The 21,207-nt window shown below is 31.4% G+C and overlaps 2 protein-coding genes across 2 annotated transcripts; both read left to right on the forward strand.

Annotated features, from left to right (window-relative positions):
• Positions 1 to 3,836: 3,836 nt before the first annotated feature.
• Positions 3,837 to 10,047, forward strand: LOC132745783 (uncharacterized). Its single transcript, XM_060734758.1, has 2 exons — positions 3,837 to 3,977; positions 7,338 to 10,047. Exon 2 carries the CDS (start codon positions 7,345 to 7,347, stop codon positions 9,067 to 9,069), a length of 1,725 nt encoding a protein of 574 aa, XP_060590741.1. The 5' UTR covers positions 3,837 to 3,977; positions 7,338 to 7,344; the 3' UTR covers positions 9,070 to 10,047.
• A 5,050-nt stretch (positions 10,048 to 15,097) lies between these two features.
• Positions 15,098 to 20,930, forward strand: LOC132745776 (uncharacterized). Its single transcript, XM_060734751.1, has 2 exons — positions 15,098 to 15,200; positions 19,019 to 20,930. Exon 2 carries the CDS (start codon positions 19,026 to 19,028, stop codon positions 20,748 to 20,750), a length of 1,725 nt encoding a protein of 574 aa, XP_060590734.1. The 5' UTR covers positions 15,098 to 15,200; positions 19,019 to 19,025; the 3' UTR covers positions 20,751 to 20,930.
• Positions 20,931 to 21,207: the final 277 nt, after the last annotated feature.

Raw genomic sequence — 21,207 nt, forward strand, 5'->3', positions numbered from 1 at the left:
ATATTAAATGACATGCCAACAAGTTTACCATCCAAGGTATAAAGACTGTTCATTATAAGATCACAATACCATTTTGCCACTCACGATTTCTTATGCCAATATACTAGGACTGTTCATCATGCAACATAAAAACTTTTCATTTATTATTGAATGATAATAACAACTACTATTTATGCAACTTGTTTATTCACTATAAACATAATTATATATAACATAATTATATATAACATAATTGTATATAACATAATTGTATATAACATAATTATATATAACATAATTATATATAACATAATTGTATATAACATAATTATATATAACATAATTGTATATAACATAATTATATATAACATAATTGTATATAACATAATTATATATAACATAATTGTATATAACATAATTATATATAACATAATTGTATATAACATAATTGTATATAACATAATTATATATAACATAATTGTATATAACATAATTATATATAACATAATTGTATATAACATAATTGTATATAACATAATTATATATAACATAATTGTATATAACATAATTGTATATAACATAATTATATATAACATAATTGTATATAACATAATTGTATATAACATAATTGTATATAACATAATTATATATAACATAATTGTATATAACATAATTATATATAACATAATTGTATATAACATAATTGTATATAACATAATTGTATATAACATAATTATATATAACATAATTGTATATAACATAATTGTATATAACATAATTGTATATAACATAATTGTATATAACATAATTGTATATAACATAATTGTATATAACATAATTATATATAACATAATTGTATATAACATAATTATATATAACATAATTGTATATAACATAATTATATATAACATAATTGTATATAACATAATTATATATAACATAATTGTATATAACATAATTGTATATAACATAATTGTATATTACATAATTGTATATAACATAATTGTATAACATAATTATATATAACATAATTGTATATAACATAATTATATATAACATAATTGTATATAACATAATTATATATAACATAATTGTATATAACATAATTGAGATTGATGAGTATCAACATTCATGCTCTACGGCCAGTAAACCTTGAATTAAATCACAGAATATTATTCATATTTCACAGAAAAATTCATGCAACCAGTTATACTAGAAATATATCATCAATCTTCTTTTGTAAAAGTCAATGCATCATCCAGTATGAAATTTTCAAATGTTTTTTAAAACACCAACAAAAGCATACACTTATTACTGTATTATCGTTTAATTCATATCTATTTTATTATCTACTCTAACAAATCTGTTTTCAATTTACAGTAAAAATTAAGAATTGCAAGTTATGAAAATGTCCCGATTTAGCGAGTTGTGCACCAAAAATTCTGAAATCAAAATTGTCTTAATTTACTGACAACTTACTGACAAATGCAGAAATTCCAACTTAACTTTAATATAATGATTTAATGTTCATGGAATTCATTAAAACAAATCAATGTGTATCAAAGTCTTTAATGGGGCCAGGGCTTTTTATTGAATATAAGATGTTGCCCTTTGCTCACAACCAACATATGATTCAAACAATCTATGTTCAGAATCTTGTGGCAAAATAGGATGGCTTCAAACAGTTTTTACACAATAATTATGTCAAGGAAAAAAAACCTGCAAAGCTGATTCAAAATTGAATATATATCAGAAACCGTTATGTTTTTAGCTCACCTGTCACAAAGGAAACATCTTCTACTGAGTAACTACCAAGTTTGGTCAAATGAAAGCCCTTGGGTCAAAATTGTCCCTGCCCCTGGGGTCATTGATTTTCCTTATATGTATAAAGTAAAAACATAAAAAATCTTTCAAAAAATCTCAAAGCACTAGAGCTTTGATATAAAGCACGAAACATCTTCCATTGAGTTTCTACCAAGTTTGCTCAAATAAAAGCCATGTGGTCAAAACTAGCCCCGCCCAGGAGGGGGGTTGTCATTGATTTTCAAAAAAAAAAAAAATAAATAGACAAATAAAAAAAAGAAGCTAGAGCTCTAGGTAAACATCTTCTAATGAGTGTCTACCAAATTTGTTTAAATAAAAGGTTTGCAATCGGTAATTTTCGCAACAACGTAGAATAATCCCTGTCAACAGATTAGAACAACGAAGTGTTAGTTCTATGAATGCTAAAAATAATGTGTTTGAAAGTTTTTGTTGTAAATTACATTTTCTTTGGTAATCTAATGAATATGATTTTCCTCTAATGCGCCGATTATTTCAATTGACATAAATAAGTTCAAATAAATTAAACCGGAAGAACAATATTGTAAACATTAATCGCTTCGGAGGCAACTATCGTTTTAAAATTAAAAAACAAAATCGTAATATTTGTTGATCAATTGAAACACGGCATGACTGAAGCTGGGTCTTTCAAATAGAATTTGCTGAAGTATTTGAATGACCCTGATAGAAGTCATGCCCGCTGAATGACTTTACTGAAAGTGACATTATACAATTCAAGAGTGAGTTTGCAGGTACATGTATTGTAAAAAAGTAGTTTGCAGGTATTGTAAAAAATAACTTTACATTTTGCAAACAAGGGCCAAAATACGCCCGTCATAAAAGCTTTTGATGGGCATGTGGACAGTAAGATATGCATAGCAAATAGCTGTAAGTGTGATCTTGACCTTTGAACTGGATCATGTATGAAGCGATACATTTAATGATGGTGAACATTTCTATAAAGTACTAGTATCATAAAATTTTTCCCTGCATTAACGAGATATGCTCCAGACTAATCCAGATACTTCATCATCTTTAGTGACCTTGACCTTGCATAAATTGACCTAAATTACAAGTGACATGGCGGTAGTCATGATAATGACCATTTGTGTTACAATCCCTCAATAAATGATGGCTAAATGTTTGCTATAAATATGTTACATGTTTTATGCAATAAATATATTGAATTGAATTGAAATGGTCCCCAAACACATTTCCATATTTTATTTGAATTTTGACTCCTATATGTGACCTTGATTTTAGCCACTTGGACCTGAATTTTGCGCGCGATATTCCACTTCACAATGGTAAACATTGTACAAAGTAATATTGAAATCCCTGTATGCATGTAAAAGTTTTGCTCCGAACAAACATTTTTCAATGCCCTCTATGTTTGACATTGACCTTTGACCTGGAGACCTTGTTCATGCGTGCAGCACAGCCTCTCATAGTAGTGGATATTTCTATGAAGTTTCATCAAAATCCTTCTATTCGTGTAGCAGATATGCTATAGAAAAAACGTGGACGTCACCCGCCTGTCAGACCGCCCGTCTGCCAGGGGCGTGCCTATAATGCGGCCCGTTTTTCAAACGGCATATAAAAATGTTGTTCGATTCATCCTGTGACGTTTGAGAGGCAGTCCATTTATATCTTAGGCAGCTTTTATATTTAATACTTCACAATTTTTATTATTAAGTGTTGGCCAATTACCATAACACATTAGCCATTCTTTCGAAAAGATAATGCTAATTCAGCTTAATTTGACAGTGATAGAAAATAATCATATTGTCACTTTCATTTCTTTCAGAAACAATGTATAACTTGAGTGTTTCCTTCCGAAAATTGTTTTGTTCTTAAGTGAGGTAAAGAGGTCCACATAAACTTAGCGCCTACAGCTATGTATTTGTACGGTTGTAGTCAACTAAATAATATATACAAGATAAGGAAGTAATATTACAAGAGGGAAATAAAGTTTATGTTTCAATTATTTCTCTGAAACAATTAGTTGTTTTTCAACAGCACATAAGAAATGAAGTAGGTTCTCTCGTTATTAGGAAAAAACAACTTTTCAAGTCTGAAGTAAAACATATTTGTGTTTCAAATCTTTTCCATAATTTTTTTAACAAAACAATGAATTTAAAACTGTTTGAATATTAAACCTTAGTGAATGTTAAAAGGTAAGTTACTTTGAATTCTTATATGTTTGTTATGTAATTAAATATGTTAAAAACTACGTTAGTCACTTTTTTATTATTTTTTTCACAAAGGTCATTCAACGTTAACTTAAAAGCACTTTAATGTAGCTACCAATTTGAAGTTTTTGTAAAATTGAAAACTAAAATCAACTGTATGAAAATGTTATCTGTTATACATGAATACAAAGTGCATATTGGTTAAAAAAACGAGTTGTTTTTAAGAAAGTAATAGGAAAATATATTTAGATTATACCTTTTATACCTTTGAACAGAAGCATCATTTACAAGTTAAATAATAACATTGATGGCAGTGTAATAAGAGCTCTAAATATAATAAAGGTCTCCTAAATACTAGTCAGTTTATAGACAATGAACTATAAGTCCTTGATCTCAAAAAGTTAACTATGGAATTTCATCCAAATGTCTTAAAAATATTCAATCTCAGTATATCAAAAGGCGTATTTCCTTCAGTCTTTAAACACGCAAAAGTTACACATATACATTACAGGAGCCACCGCTCACTAGCAGGTGCCTAACTCGACTCTTTCTCATTTCTTAAGTCAAACACATCAGAGGAAAATATTATAGTATAGAGCAATCCTACGAAAGAAAACTTTCTTTTAACAAATGAAATTCAACTTTCATATTTGGCCTTAACAGTCAGAGTTCAAGGTTACATTTTCCATCTTGTCAGTTTAGTAATATATACAAAATCTGGAAAAAAAGTGATACTAAGTTCTCTTTTGTCCACTCAAAGAATGAATCAAATGTATAAATAAATAAATAACAAAGTTATGACAATCTAAGCAAATTTCAATAACTTGACCTTGAGAGTCGATGTCAATTAAAGATAAGAATAATTCAACATAAGTCTCTTAGTCTAAGAATTAATCAAGTCTGTACTTAAATAAGAAAGTTATGACAGTTAGAATTACAATAATTTAACATTGTCAAAGTTAATTAAAGGTTAAGGTCAAATATAAATAGTTCAGCATGTTGGTTTTGTCATATGTATTTTTGTGTGCAAGTATGAATCAAATCTATACTCTAATAACAAACTTATGACAATTTATACAAATTCCAATAATTTTAGTCAAATAAAGGTCAATGTCATATTTGAAGTCAACATATAGGTTTTGTCATAAAGATTCTTTACCCTAATTAATTATCAAATCTATAAGTAGAACCAAAGTCAAGATGTCAGAGTAAAGTTCAATAAAATATTCGATGGTGTCTTGTCCAAAGGATTGTGTGCAAAAGCATAGAGACAACACTTAATTTATAAATTAAAGTTATAGCCAATTATTGTTTATTATTTATTGTTCATTAAAATATTAACAAAGAATATCCAAGCCAGAAAATCAAATAATAATATTAATAAGTGATCACGAATTTTAACTAGATAACTGCAAAACGAGTCAACATTAATAAACTTTAGAATGATAGACTCATCAATCCACATCATTTTAAATAACGCAGTGAAAGCTAGTTTTTATTACAAGAATTTAAACGATATTGGTCACTATACCATACCTCATACAAGATATTTTTAAATCTTACTAAATACATGGTCTGTATTTCATACAAGAAAAATGTCATTCGGACAATAATCAGGTCATCTGATATTCTTTACCTAAAAGTCTGCACATGCTCAAAATGTAATAGCTGTACGTACAAATGCAAGAAAATAAATCACTAGGTCAAAATCTAGGTCAGATGACATCAAGTTCAATTTAAGAAGATGGTTCAAATTTAATAGATTTACATCAAAGGACAAGAAAGAAAGTCACTTGGTCAAAATCTAGACCAGATCACATCAAAGATCAAATCTATATCTGAAACATGCACTTGTTCCAAATTTCATAGCTTTCTTTATGTTCAAAAACAAAAATAATTCACTGAGTTCCCTGAGGCAGGGCAAAATTTGACCCAAGGATATTATTTAAACAGTTTAGATACGGGTCCACCAGACAATGTTTCATGTCAAATATCTAAGCTCTAGCTTTCTCTTTTTAAGAAACAAAATGTTTGTCCAGTGTATATAAATAATACTGCGTCTGGACAGGGCAAATTTGAACTCTAGGGCCATAATTTGGACAATCATTGAGATTGTTTGCACCATTTTATTCCAAAATCCTAGCCTTTGAAGTTTTAGAGGGTAATTGTCACTGGATGCATAACTGATCAACTTTGTTAGATGTCCACTAGACAATGTTTCATGCCAAAAACATTGGCTCTAGCCATTGTCATTTCAGAGGAGATACTTTTTAAGTTTTTACTACATGTACATAATGAAAATCAATGATTACACCGGGACAGGACCAACTTTGACCCCAGGGTTATAATTTGAATATGGTCGAGGTGAACTACATATGTTTCATGCCAAATATCTTATCTCTACCTTAGTCATTGTAGAAGGGAATATTTTTTAAAGTTTTTCCATGTACATATAAGAAAAACATATGACCCTTTGGTGTTGGGTCAATGTCCAATTTTGACACAAGAGGTTAAATTAAAACTATTTTAGTAAAGGACCTACATATGATCATATACCAATATATCAATGTTTTGGGCCTTGTACTGTCAGACAAGATTTTTTTAATATGTATTTTGAAAACATCTTCTTTGGCCATGTGGCCTACTTATGCAACAGACCGAAACCATTTACACAACTTTGAAAGGGGACCACCCAAGGATAATTCCTGTAAAGTTTGGTTGATGAGCAGTTACAGTTTCATAGAAAATTTATTTAAAAGAACAGTTAAAGACAACGGCAAGACGGAGATTACAATAGATCCGATATTTCAAAGAGATTAAACCCCTCATTATTGAACAGAAGCATCAATTACAATTTAATCACACACTCGTTTAAAAGAGACAAAATCTGGAAAAGTGGTAAAATAAAACTGCCATCATAATAAGTAATAACTTACATAACTTATATTCCAAGAAATAGTTGGACCCATGGTCTGTATATATGAACAGTTACAATGATCTTTATAGCTGTACTTTGTGTTTATCTAAGAAGATTATAGCAAAGTATAAAGTTAATATAAAAAACATTATACCATAGGTTGTACAGTAAACAGGTCATAAAAAACAATGTAGGTTGATAAATGTTTTTATTGATACCAATATTTTTTTTGTCAAGTCCCTGCTTGAAATAATCTATAAAAAACAAATTTTCTTTCTGAATCATTTTACTGCCTGTTTATCCAATACTTAAACATTGTTTTGGCATCATGCAACAATACCGTACCCAAAGAAATATTTAAGTAAGTATTCAATTATCCAACATAATTAAATATGGTGAGTCATATGTTTACTCTGCTTATGTTTCAGAGAAATTATGGCTGTCCCAGGTAAAAAACCCTACAAACAATTTTCTTCTTCAACACTCTCAATGGGTTCTGATGAAGATCTTAAAGTTTACTGTCAACCATGTGACCGTGATGGACTTACACTTCCTGCTTATGGCTATTGTACAAACTGTTCAGAGCATTTATGTGAAACATGTTTTAGAGCTCATAGAAGACACACACTGTCAAGGCACCATAATTTACTAGATAAAATCAGCATGCCTCCGACCCTGTCAACTGCTACTCAAAGGCAACCAGATAACTTTACAAACCCATGTCCTAAGCACAACGCTGAGATGGTAAAGTTTTATTGCCATGATCATAAGGCTCTACTTTGCAGTGTTTGTGTTACACTTGAGCATACAGCAACACCACCTTGCAATGTCAACTATATACCTGACATTTCAGGCAAGACCATCAATAGCAATGAATATCAAGACGTATTGACTGAATTGAGTGACTTGGCTGAGAGATCAAACAAAACACTTCAAGACATGAAGGAAATGAACGTTGTATCAAACAAGTCGTTGATGGAAACGTTGACACACATAATGAAATTCCGGACAAAAATCAACGAAAGACTTGATGAATTGGAAAGACAAGTCAAGGAAGCTGCAAAAGTCATCCAAGAGGACAACATCAAGATTTTCAAGAGTGTAGAAACAGTATGTAGAGATGTGTCAAAATCACTAAAGTCATCCTCTGATGCCATTAAACATTTCAACGCATCAAAAGAAGCCAATGATTTGTTCATGGAACTAAAACATGCTGAACAGATGATAAAAGAATATGAACAGAAAGTTGATAAGGTCTCAGAATTTGAAGTCAAAGAATACAATTTTGAACCAAATGAGGCAATATCAAATCTATTGAATAAAGAAATGTCATTGGGAACACTAAAAGGTAGAACATTACATCCTGACTTGAAGTACAGACGATTTTCACAAATGGATATCATCTGTATGAAAAGACAAGATAAAGATACATGTATAATAACAGGAATGACACTGCTTACTCCTGATCTTCTTATTATTACAGATTATCAAAACAGGGCCATAAAAATGGTTGAAATCAGTAAAAAGTCTGTACAAGCTCGGCACAACTTTGATAGTGATCCTTGGGATGTCACGTCAATTTCACAAAATGAAGTTGCTGTCACATTACCATTCAATCTTACAATTCAGTTCTTATCTGTGTCTAGAAATAAAATCAAGATAAAGCACACTTTGAAGGTTGATGGAGAATGCCATGGTATAAGCTTTCATAAAGATAAAATGGTGGTGTCATTTTGTAATCCAGCTAAAGTTCAAATCATGCTTATCAATGGCACTGTTATACAAACAATCCAAGGTGAAATTATTTTCAAAGATCCACTCTATATTACAACAAGTGACAATTGTATCTTTGTATCTGATTTAACAATGAAAACAGTTACCAAGTTAAATTGGCAGAGTGAGGTGAAAGGTAAATATGTTTGTACAGCCAATCCACATGGCTTGACAATGTCAGACGATGGGACTGTGTATGTTTGTTATTGTGACAACAATACCATAGAAGAGATATCAGAGGACTTCAGTAAAGAGCAGGTTGTTGTAAAGGATATACAAAACCCTCAAGCTGTCTATTGGTCTGCTGAGACATGTACATTGTTCACAAATAGCTGGGATTATACAGGAGAAGATAATTTTATCAAACTCTTCAAAACATCTAAATAATCTACAAAGACAAAAAGTATATACAAATATAATGCGATTAACATTTGTAGGGCCTAGATATAACTTATTGTTGCTATTTAAACTTTTCGCCCTTTGTGAACTTCAAATAGCTGTTATCAGATTATCAACAACATTTTAAAATGTGTAATTCACTTATTGCTATGAGTTCAACTCTTTTAATGAAATTTTAAATTATGTTACTAAACAAAATGTCTAGATTTATATTTCAATTTATACATGTATTTATATGAAGGTACACATATATAATGTCATATTTATATTCAAAACCACTGAATGCATTGTGTTTTATATACAAGCAACAGTTACTCTCACTGAAACATTTAAAATCTTAAATCTGCAATTATTTCGCTAAACATGTTTGCAAATGCACAAAGTGAAACAAAAATATTTCAACAGTTCTATGTTGTTTTTTTTTCATGCTGTTTTAAGGCTGAAAAAGGGTCTCATTCTAAAAGTTAATTAGTATCTTTTTTCACAATTGTTTAATGAAAATTCACAATTCACAACAATTGATTTGATCATTGATCTAACAACGAACCACTTGTTATCAATATAGAATGTTAGTTAAAGTCAGTTATTCGTCTAATTTCTGTGAACGTTTTTTATTTATTTGCACGTTCTGCAATAAATATTTTATTTTCGTTCTTTTAAAATCTTTAATAGGCACAATTAAGTCAAATAAAAATATTATTACGATAAAATTATCACTATTCATATACATGTTCTATTTTTATACGTATGCAGTACAGTAAATTGACATGGTGTCAAATTTCATGACAATGACACATTACTATTATCCCAAGATTTGTTTGTTGGCCAAATTATATCAATAGTTTATAACATTTCAATGAATTATTTATGTTATTCAATTACATTTATTTATAATATACACAGATCTGTGTCATCATTGTTCTTTGTTTTAACATGGTGAGCTTGTGAAATAAAATTTATGTGCTATCCTGTATTTTATTCTTTTTGAAGGTGTAATAAAATGTATAGGCAAACAAATGAAAAATCAAAATTATATGAAGACAATAATATAGCAACTTTTCGGAAACTGGTATAGAGATATTTGATACCTTTTGTAACACCAAACAACTTAATTTGCGTTCACGTCCTTACATATTAATAAGCATTAAGGCACAATTAAATAAGCATAAAAGCACAATTGAAATTGAGTTTGTGATCATTTAGAAATAAAATGAAAATTGTAAATATGATCACATTGATATTTACTTATTTTTATTATGGTAGATACTTTATTCATTTGGCTATGCTTTAATGTATTATCTATATTTCATCTTTTGCAAAGCAAAAGTTTGGCAACGTAAGTCTGTTCATCCTACAAGAGTAAGGATGTTGATTTTCGTATCCCTTCTTCAATACAAATTTCTGGTGATGTTTGCATCAGCAATAATTTTGTTTGCGTTATACTCTAATGGGGTCATTGAAGGGGGACAACTTGAATCAGGTATTAATTTAAACTGTATATTAAACTGTATATTATTTAAATAAGAAAACAAGAGTGCCATGACGGCCCTCATATTGCTCACCTCAATATAAATACCCTTAATGACAATGAACTATTAATATTGTAAACTATAAGTGAAAGCAGAAATAAAATCTAAATCTTACACTGAAGTTCATATTTGTATCTGAAATATTGTATGTGTAGAAACATTACTGGTTGCTTTTGCTGTTGCAAACGAAGTCACTGGTTACTATACAAAATTCGCTGAAAGTCACTGAATGCTATAAAATTCAATGATAGTTTACTATGAAAAGTGGCTGCTATGTAGTCATTGTTTGCTATAGAAGTCAATAGTTGTTTTTGAAAGCAAGCAGTTGCTATAGAAAGTCAATGGTTCTTACAAAAAGTCAATGGTTCTTATGGAAATTAAATGGTCGCTATGTCGAGTCAACGGTTGCTAACAGAGTCGCTAATTGCTATTTCAAGTCACTGTTTGCTGCGGACTGTCACGATGGAAGTCAATGTTTGTTGCAGACTGTCACTGATTGCTATGGAAGTGTACGGTGGCTTTGGAAATTATGTTGGTGCTATGGAAGTCATCGGTTTCTATGAAAAGTCAAAAGTTGGAATAGCAAATCACTTTATATTATTGAAAGTAACTGTGTGCTTTAGAAGTCTATGGTTACAACTGAAACTCAATAGTTGCTATGTGAGTCACTGTTGCTATGGTAATCACTGGTTGTTAAGGAACTCTATGTTGCTATGACGTCAATGGATGCTACGACAGTAAGTTGTTCCAATAAGAAGTCACTTGTTTCCAGGGAAGTCTATGGTTGCTATGGAAAGTCACTGGTTGCTATGCAAAAAAAGTGATTGATATGGCAAGTCATTCAGTGTTAAAGACGTCTAAAGTTGCTATGGAAAGTCAATGGTAATAATGTGGGTCACTGGTTGCAATTGAAGTCAATGGTTGCTATTTAAAGACACTGGTCGCTTTTGACATTAATGGTCGCTATGGAAAGTCAATGGTTGCTAAGGAAGTCATTGGTTGCAACTGAAAGTCAATAGTTGCCACGGAAAGGCACTGGTTTCTATGGAAAGCCACTGGCTGCTAAAGAGGTCTATGGTTGCCATGGAAATTCAATAGTTCCTATCTAAGTCACTGGTTGTTATGGGAAGCCACTGGTTACTATGAGAAGTAGCTAGTTGGTACGATGTCAGTGGTTGCTGTTGAAATTCACTAGTTGCTATTGAATTGTATGGCTGCTATGGAAAGTCAATGGTCGCTATGAAAGTCAATAGTTACTGTGGAAAGTCACTGGTTGCTGTGAGAAATCACATATAAAGAAATTCTATGTTCCCCCGGATTGGGCCCAATTTTCACTCCAGTGCATTAATTTGAATAATTTTTGTTGATGTTCACCTGACTATGTTTCATGTTAAATATTGTAGTTTTCAAGGAGATATTTCAAGTATTACTATATTAGGAAATGCCATGACCCTGCGGGGCGGTCAAATTTTTACCCAAGGCCAATTATTTGAACTAACTTAGTAAAGGTCTATGTTTATTAAACAATGTTTCACGTAAAAAAAGCTTGAGCTCTTGTAGTGTGAGAGAAAAAAATTAAAGTTGTAAACTTTTTACAATATACATATAAGGAAAATCTATGTTCCCTCGACAATGTTTCATACCAAATATCTAAGCTTAAGCCTTTCTAGTATTATAGAAGTTTATTTTTTGTTTTTACTATATACATATAAGGAAAAGTAATAGCCCGAGGCCAATTTTGATCACAGGGCTTTTATTTGAACAAACTTGGTAGAAAATGTATTGATTGAAAGTAATTAATGATAATCTAAGTGGCAACTTTTGATTCTTCAATAATCTGCTGCATAGTTTTTTTAGAGTCAAAAGTCATGAAAAAATTAAATAGACAACTTTTATACAGTTTATACAGATTATAATTCAAAAACATTCTGCTTTTTACTCATCATATTGATGTTTATTTTTTTATTTATTGAATATATAAGTCACATAAGATAAAGGTGCCATTCCCATAAAGCAAGTGGATTTAACCATTTTATTTCATGCTTTCCAGTGCTTTACTGCAATATACCAGATGACTATATTCTGATAAACCACTAGTGAAAGTTATAAAATAAAATTTTCACTGTAGCCGGACTATATCTGAATGCGGATGAAAAGAATATCATTACTAAATTGAAATACAGGCAAAAGTATATGCCGTTATCCGTACATTTTGCTTCTTTAGGAAAAGAAATTCTATTTTATCATAAATCATGATAAAAATGTAACAAAATTAGATAAATTTAACAGAACTAATTGATGATGTGACGTCATGATGTGATGGCGTCAAAAATGAGAATACGCGACGTTACGCGGCAATATCAGTAAAAGAAAACAACTTAAAATCACTTAAAAAGCATGGAATTAAAAGAAAATTTATTTGTTTTACATATAAGATTGAAATATATTTCATTCGTGAACACCAGCTTTTCTATTTTCACTCGTGGCTAAGCCACACTTGAAAATATTGCATCTGGTGTTCACTCTGTGAAATATATTTTAATCTTACATGCAAAACAAACAAATATCCTCTATATAAAAATTTTCAATCAGAGGTGTCATATTTTTTTTTAACCTTCGGGATCTAAATACTTTTAGTGTAATCTTTTTAATAAACAGGTCAAATTAACCAAGTCTTAAATTATGACAGTGTCACAAATACGCCCGTCACAAAAGCTTTAGGTGGAAATGTTGTCGATAAGAAGTGTTGCAGGCAAGTTGATCATTATACATATTTTTCGTCTGAAAATTTACCTATATGTATAACCTAGATCTAGGTTGCAGGGACCTACATTTTGGCACGACACTCAGCATCACAATGCTGAAAATGTGTGCCAAGTCATATTAAAATCCCTCAAAACATGAGGACAAGCGTTTTTCAAGGAGATCTAAATGTGACCTTGACCTTTGACCAAGAGAACTTCTTAAAACGCAGGGCACTACGTCTGATGGCAGTAAACAATGCCTTCATGCATGTTAAATAGAGATTTGCTCGGCACAATATCCGGATATTTAATCATCTTTCGTGACCTAGACCTTGCATATATTGGCCTAATTTACATGTGTTATAGCCGTAGTCATGATAATGACCATTTGTGTTACAATCCGTCAATAATGATGACTGAATGGGTCCTATACACATTTTCATATTTTTATCTGAACTTTGATCTTTATGTGTGACCTTGCCTTAGGACATAGGGACCTGAATTTCGCACGCGACACTCCGCCTCACAATTGTGAACATATATACCAAGTAATTTTAAGATCCTCCGATAAATGTAGAAGTTTTGCTCCGGACAAGCGTTCTTCTATTAGCTCTAAATGTTATCTTAACCTTTGAACTAGAGACCTGGATCATGCGTGGATCGAGCAATACGGCTCATAGTGTTGAATATTTCTATCGTTCGTCCTTGCATGAAGGAGATACGCATAAGACTACATCTGGATATTTCATGACCTTGGTGACCTTGACCTTGCATATATATAGTAACACATTTTTGTATTTTAAGTGCCCCATTTGATATGTGTTATAAATCATGATTATTTGTTTTAGCTTTTTGCACCTCAGTGGAATTCCTTTTAAGTATAGTATAACACTATATACATAGCTTAAACGTTTTCTTTGTTAGCCTCAGTGACAAATTGTTTAGACATTCACTTGTAAGTTTTAATCATGATGAATCATTCTTTTTATTATTTTATCATATTAATGTGTGCATGCAAATTACTTATTTTACGACTTTACATATTGAAATTAATGAAAGATGATATCTTTATATATTGTTTTCAAGTTATGAACATTGAAAAGTTAAATATGCCAGAAAATAAATGATATATGCACTCAATCTGCATATTTTGTATAAAAAATAATGAAATAATTTGTTACAGAAATTTTTATAAAGGTTCTTCGGAAACTCGAACTTGCAACTAGGCAATTAAAATACCTTTATCCAAACCACTAAATCGGGCCGTAATTATCGATTTAGTTATGTATCAATAATTATACCATCATTTAAAACAAATGTGTTAATCATTACTTATTACGCAAAACTAACGAAACCCATTCTGAAAATTTATCAATCTCAGGTCAATATTGCCAAACAATAGTAATAATTAAGCTAGACCTTTATGTATGCTTTTTTGTAATTTAAAGTAAAAAATATAATCAATACAAGCACATAGCACACGATCCTGTAAAGCAATAATAACATACGAGTTTGAAATAAATCTAACTTGTCTTTTGATCTTTTTGAATATACTCTCAATATTAAACTTAACCTATATTACCGTATTTATAAACCGAAAGACCAATCTTCAGATTTCTTATCTTAAACAATTGTAGTATTATCATTAGGGGTATATTGTTTCATATTACCATTTAAACAATCAGACACGCCATAACTATCAAACTTGTTTATACCCGTTACCAGATAGAAGAAATGAAATATAAAGACTGAAGGAAGACATATTTGTGTTTTCATTTTTTTCTGTATATTAAACATAGTAATGAATTAAAAACTGTTTGAATAAACACTCGTTGAAAGTTAAAAGGTATGCTACTTTGAATTCTTATGTGTTTGTAATGTCAACTAGATATATGAAGAAACTAGATTTGTCATTTTTTATTTCCTATTTTCACAAAGGTCATTCAAAATTGAAAGCAATTTAAAGCAGCTACAATTTTGTGGTTTATATAAAATTGTCAACTTAAATCAACTGCATGAAATATTGATCTCTTTTATATGAATAAACTACATAGTCTTAAAAAAGTAATTTTTATAATAAAGGTACATCTAAATGAAAATAGGAATATGAGTTGAAGGAAAGTAAATTTAAACTACTTTCAGACAGATTATACCTTTTATAATTGAACAGGAGTATCAATAACAATCGCTTCAAAAAGGCAAAATCTACCAGGCAAAAATAAAACAGTCATCATACACCAAAATAAATCAATGAAAATTATAAACAAATGCTCTATATAGTATTACAGCAGATCACTGCTAAAATCTGTCATTATGCAACCTTTATCTTTCATAGACATAATTGCACCTCTGGTCTGTATATACACTTACACTAACTCTTATAACTGTATATAAAACAAACTTTAACAATGTAAAACGCTATACTGCTTGTCTTTGATAATATGAGAGTAACGTATCATTTTATATGTATATAAAAGTTTTCAACAATCGATTGAAAAGGTAAAACAGGATATCAAGATCGAATATAATACTAAATTTGTATAAGAAAGGTATATTTCTGGATGGTGAACTTGGTAAAGTTGTTGGGATTGCATGTTACAAACATTTTGTCACAAGTTCAAGCTTGACAAAGTGTCTATTTCTGTTTTGTTTTCATCATTATACATCAGACATAATGAAATGTCAAACAAAAGTAGGTTTTTACAGTAGGTGTGGCGGCTGTAAAACTCTCCCCGTACATTTAATCATTGATGTTATATTTTCGATCCTTGAAGATCGATCAGCAAAACATTATTGTTGTGTATACATGTTATGTGGTTCTTTGAGTGTTTTCTATTTGGTCTTTTTTCAACTTGGGTTGTTCCAGTATTCCTTATTGAATACTGTATAATCACCCTTATGATATGCTGCCTGCTTTTTAAATTTGTCTTTTGACGTCTTGTCTGTGATATGCAGGCTTCATAACCTCAGATCCCCTTTCAAAATTCCATTTTTTTCAGTTCCGCCCATCGTTTTCTCGTTTAGGGCACATACATTCTTTTACTTGGGGACCATACGCCGCTTTTCATGGAATGGTACTACTGTGCCACATTGTAAGTTCCATGATAATCGCCGTATGAACACATCTGCGGATGTCTCTAAATACAAAATTTCAGCATTTTTCGTGTTTAAATGTTGAATTCTGCTTAAGCCGGTGCTAGGGGGCGTTGACGGTTACTTGCACTTTTCAGTACCGTACATGAACAGGCTCAGTTAAAACGAGCCTGCAACAACATTTTCATCTTTCAAACTTAAAATAAGCGAACATGCAAGGGAAACACCAAAATGGTTGCATAAGTCTCTTAACCCTTTCCCTCATGAGCATATTGTGAAAAATAGCCGTTTTCATTGAAAAGCCTCCTGTAACAAGTTCAAACTGCTTTGAAACTATGAAAAATGCTTCAATACTAATCAAACTTGGCACAAATGTTGACTGGACCATTGCCTTTGTCTTAAATTCCTGTTACCATGGCAACGAGGGGACATCTCAAAATTGCCAAAAATCACTATTTTTGCCTTGATTTTTTCCATCAAAATTTATTTCAAAGTGCTGCAACTTCTCAAGGGATTGAGATAGAGTCAAAGGCTTTTCAGCATTACACGTTACCTTATGATCGACCTGGAGTCATGTTTAGACTCTCACAAGTCCAAAATTTTCTTGGCGATAAGGGGGACTACAGCCCCCCTTCACCCCCCCCCCCCAACAGAAGGGGACACACACCCTTGATGTATCTTTTGGATCGGGGGCGGCGCCGAAAAAGTGCTCACTTTTTTAGCAACATTTCTCAAACGAAAACATGTGTTTGGGGCCCAAATAGGACAATTTTTCACTATTTGAGGCCTAAAAGAGAGGAGGGGGGGGGTCAAAAGTGCGTTGTTTCGCGTATATATGAGGTAAATGGGTTAAGACAAAGTATACGAAAAAGTCAAAATGTAATTACAATATATTCCCTTTGTTGTTGGAGGAAGTTTTTGGACACCATTAATATACATGTATAATAATCATTATCCTCTGATAATCTAATTAATAGATGCTCAAATAAAAAAAAGACTTTCTTATATTTGATAACATGCAAAACGGTTTAAATCCGTTTCACACATGTCTGATTTTCATTTTTTTTTTAGCTCAGACTCCTCCAATGTTTTCTTTTACTTGTCCCTGACACATAAGTGTTTCATTTGAAATAAACAACCTATGTCTAATTACAGCGATTAATTCAATTAACTGCTGATCAAGCCCAATGTCAATTTTAACTGCTGATCAAGTTCAATTTTTAATTTAAACTGCTGATCAAATCCAATGTCAATTTTAACTGCTGATCAAGCTCTTTTTAATTTAAACTACTGATCGGATTAACTGCCGATCAAGTTCAATGTCAATTTTAACTGCTGATTAAACTCAAGGTCAATTTTGACTGCCGATTAACTCAATGCCAATTTAAACAGCTGATCAAGCTCAATGTCAATTTTGACTGCTGATCAAGCTCATTGTCAAATTTAACTGCTGATCAAGCTCAAGATCAGTTTTAACTGCTGATCAAGCTCAATGCCAATTTAATCTGTTGATCAAGCTCAATGTCAATTTTTACTGCTGATCAAGCTCATTGTCAATTTTAACTGCTGATCAAGCTCAAGGTCAATTTTAACTGCTGAACAAGCTCAATGTCAATTTTAACTGCTGATCAAGCTTAATGCCAATTTAATCTGTTGATCAAGCTCAGTGTCAATTTTTACTGCTGATCAAGCTCAATGCCAATTTAAACTGCTGATCAAGCTCAATGTCATTTTTTACTGCTGAACAAGCTAAATGTCAATTTTAACTGCTGATCAAGCTCAATGCCAATTTCAAATGCTTATCAAGCTCAAAGTCAACAATCTCAATGTCAATTTTAACTACTGATCAAGCTCAAGATCAATATTTACTGCTGATCAAGCTCAATGCCAATTTAAACTGCTGATCAAGCTCAATGCCATTTTTTTTACTGCTGAACAAGCTCAATGTCAATTTTAACTGCTGATCAAGCTCAATGCCAATTTCAAATGCTTATCAAGCTCAAAGTCAACAATCTCAATGTCAATTTTAACTACTGATCAAGCTCAAGATCAATATTTACTGCTGATCAAGATCAATGTCAATATTAACTGCTGATCAAGCTCAATGTCAATTCAATGCAATCTAAATATTAACAGAGTAGCGTATACACTATCTCAATTGGGGTGGAGCTTTGATTTGCTTTATCTATTTTATTGGATAATCACATGTATACTTCATTTGCACATGCTCTGGTTTTGGGAACTTAAGTTTTTCACACATGTATTTGGTTTTGATTGTTGACACTTGTGATCGCATGAGATGCCGATCTATAAAACACAAACATTTGACAGGTAAAATAATCGCTCAATTAAAAGATTGACCACAATAAACTGCGCATGTGAGATTGTATCTATAAATAGACAAATATGTTCCTGAAATTCTTGTGCTTCCTGTTTACCTTACACTTAAACTTTATTTGGCATCATGCAACACTTGTCTTACTGTACAAAATATTCATTTCACACTATGATGAACTCTCAAACTCATTAAACATGGTATAATTGATTTGCTTAGTTTTTCTTATGCTTCAGGAAAACCATGGCTGTCCCAGGTAAAAAAGCCACCAAACAATTTTCATCCTCAACAACTTCTAAGGGTTCTGATGAAGATTTCAAAGTTTACTGTCAGCCATGTGATCGTGATGGACCTAGACTTCTTGCTCATGGCTATTGTACAAACTGTTCAGAGCATTTGTGTGAAACATGTTTTACAGTCCACAGGAGACACACATTGTCAAGACACCATACTTTACTAAACAAAACCAACATGCCTCAGACCATGTCGACTGTCACTCCACAACAACCAGATACCTTCACAAAACCATGTCCTAAACACAACGCTAAGATGATCAAGTTTTACTGTCAAGATCATAAGGCTCTCTTTTGCAGTGTTTGTGTTACATTAAATCATACAGCAACATCTTGCAAAGTCAACTATATACCTGATATTTCAGGCCAGACCATCAATAGCACAGAATATCATCATATATTAAAGGATTTGAACGACATGGCTGAGAGATCAAGCAATATTCTTCAAGACATGAAGCAACTGAATGGGGTTTCAAACAAGTATTTGAAAGAAGCATTGACAGACATATGGATATTCCGGACAACAATCAACCAAAGATTAGATGAAATGGTAAGACAAGTCAAGAAGGCTGCAAAAGTCATCCAAGAGTACAATAGCAAGAACCTGATGAATGTAGAAACAGTATGTGAAGAGGTATCAAAATCACTGAAGTCATCTTCTGATGCTATTAAACATTTCAACACATCCAATCAAGCCAATGATTTGTTCGTGGAATTAAAACATGCAGAACAGATGATAAAAGAACATGAACATAGTGTTTCTAAGCTCTCAGAATTAGAAGTCAAAGAATATAATTTTGTGCCAAATGTTGCAATATTAAATCTTCTTGCAAAAGAGAAGTCATTGGGCACACTGAAAGGTAAGATATTATCTCCTGCTGTGAAGTCCAGAGGATGTTCACAAATGGATAAAATCTCTATAAAAATAGCACGCAATAGGTATGATTGCTGGATAACAGGAATGACTCTCCTTACTCCTGATCTTCTTATTATCACAGATTATGCAAACAGGGCCACAAAAATGGTTGATATCAGTAAGAAGTCTCTACTAGCTCAGAAAAAATTTAAAAGTCATCCTTTTGATGTCACATCAGTTTCACAAAATGAAGTTGCTGTCACATTGCCATTATATCACAGTATTAAGTTCTTTTCTGTCTCTAGAAATAATCTCAAGGAGAAACAAACTCTATATGTTCATGGACAATGTCATGGTATAAGCTGTCATAAAGATAATATAGTGGTGTCATATCTCAATCCAGGTAAAGTTGAAATCCTTCTTACCAATGGCACTGTATTACAGACATTAGAAGATGGCAATATTTTTAACAATCCTGAATATATTACAACAAGTGACACTTGTATCTTTGTATCTGATTATACATTGAAAACAGTTACTAAGTTAAACTGGCAGTGTGAGGTGACAGGTAAATATGATTGTACAGCCAGTCCACGTGGCTTGGCAATGTCAAATGCTGGGACTGTGTTTGTTTGTTATTATGACAACGATACCATAGAAGAGATATCAGGAGACTGTAGTGAAGGACAAGTTGTTGTTAAGGATATAAAAAACCCTCAAGCTGTTTACTTGTCTGCTGATACATGTACATTGTACACTTCCAACTGGGATAATACAAGAGAGGATAACTTTATCAAACTTTTCAAAATCTCTAAATAATGACAGAAATCTTTCTCGACAAAGACAGACAAAATATTAACAAATGTACAGGGTTTAAATTTTGTATGGTAGATGGTACTTATTATAACTATTTCAACTTTTAGGAATTTGTAAGCTTCAAATAGTTTTAAACAGAATATTAACAAGTTGTATAATTTTGCAATGCGGTTAACGGAGTTACTTTTTAAAATGGCATTTTAAATCATGTATTTTATCAAATATGTTCAAATCTATATGTCAAAATATATACATATTTATTTATATATCAGATACTGCACATATATGGTACCTTTGTAAACATGAAACTATTCCTCACTTTGTTACATTCAGATTAGTACAAACATCTTTGGTGATCTTTTAGATATTAGACTGGTGCCGAAACTTGACGTTTTAAATACTAGCATAAGTAACTTCAGCTGTACATTCAGACGATTAATTTCATTTATTCAATAACATT

The sequence above is a fragment of the Ruditapes philippinarum genome, unplaced genomic scaffold (assembly GCF_026571515.1).
Source record: "Ruditapes philippinarum isolate M1 unplaced genomic scaffold, ASM2657151v2 ctg6879_1_1_1_1, whole genome shotgun sequence".
Lineage (NCBI taxonomy): Eukaryota > Metazoa > Mollusca > Bivalvia > Venerida > Veneridae > Ruditapes > Ruditapes philippinarum.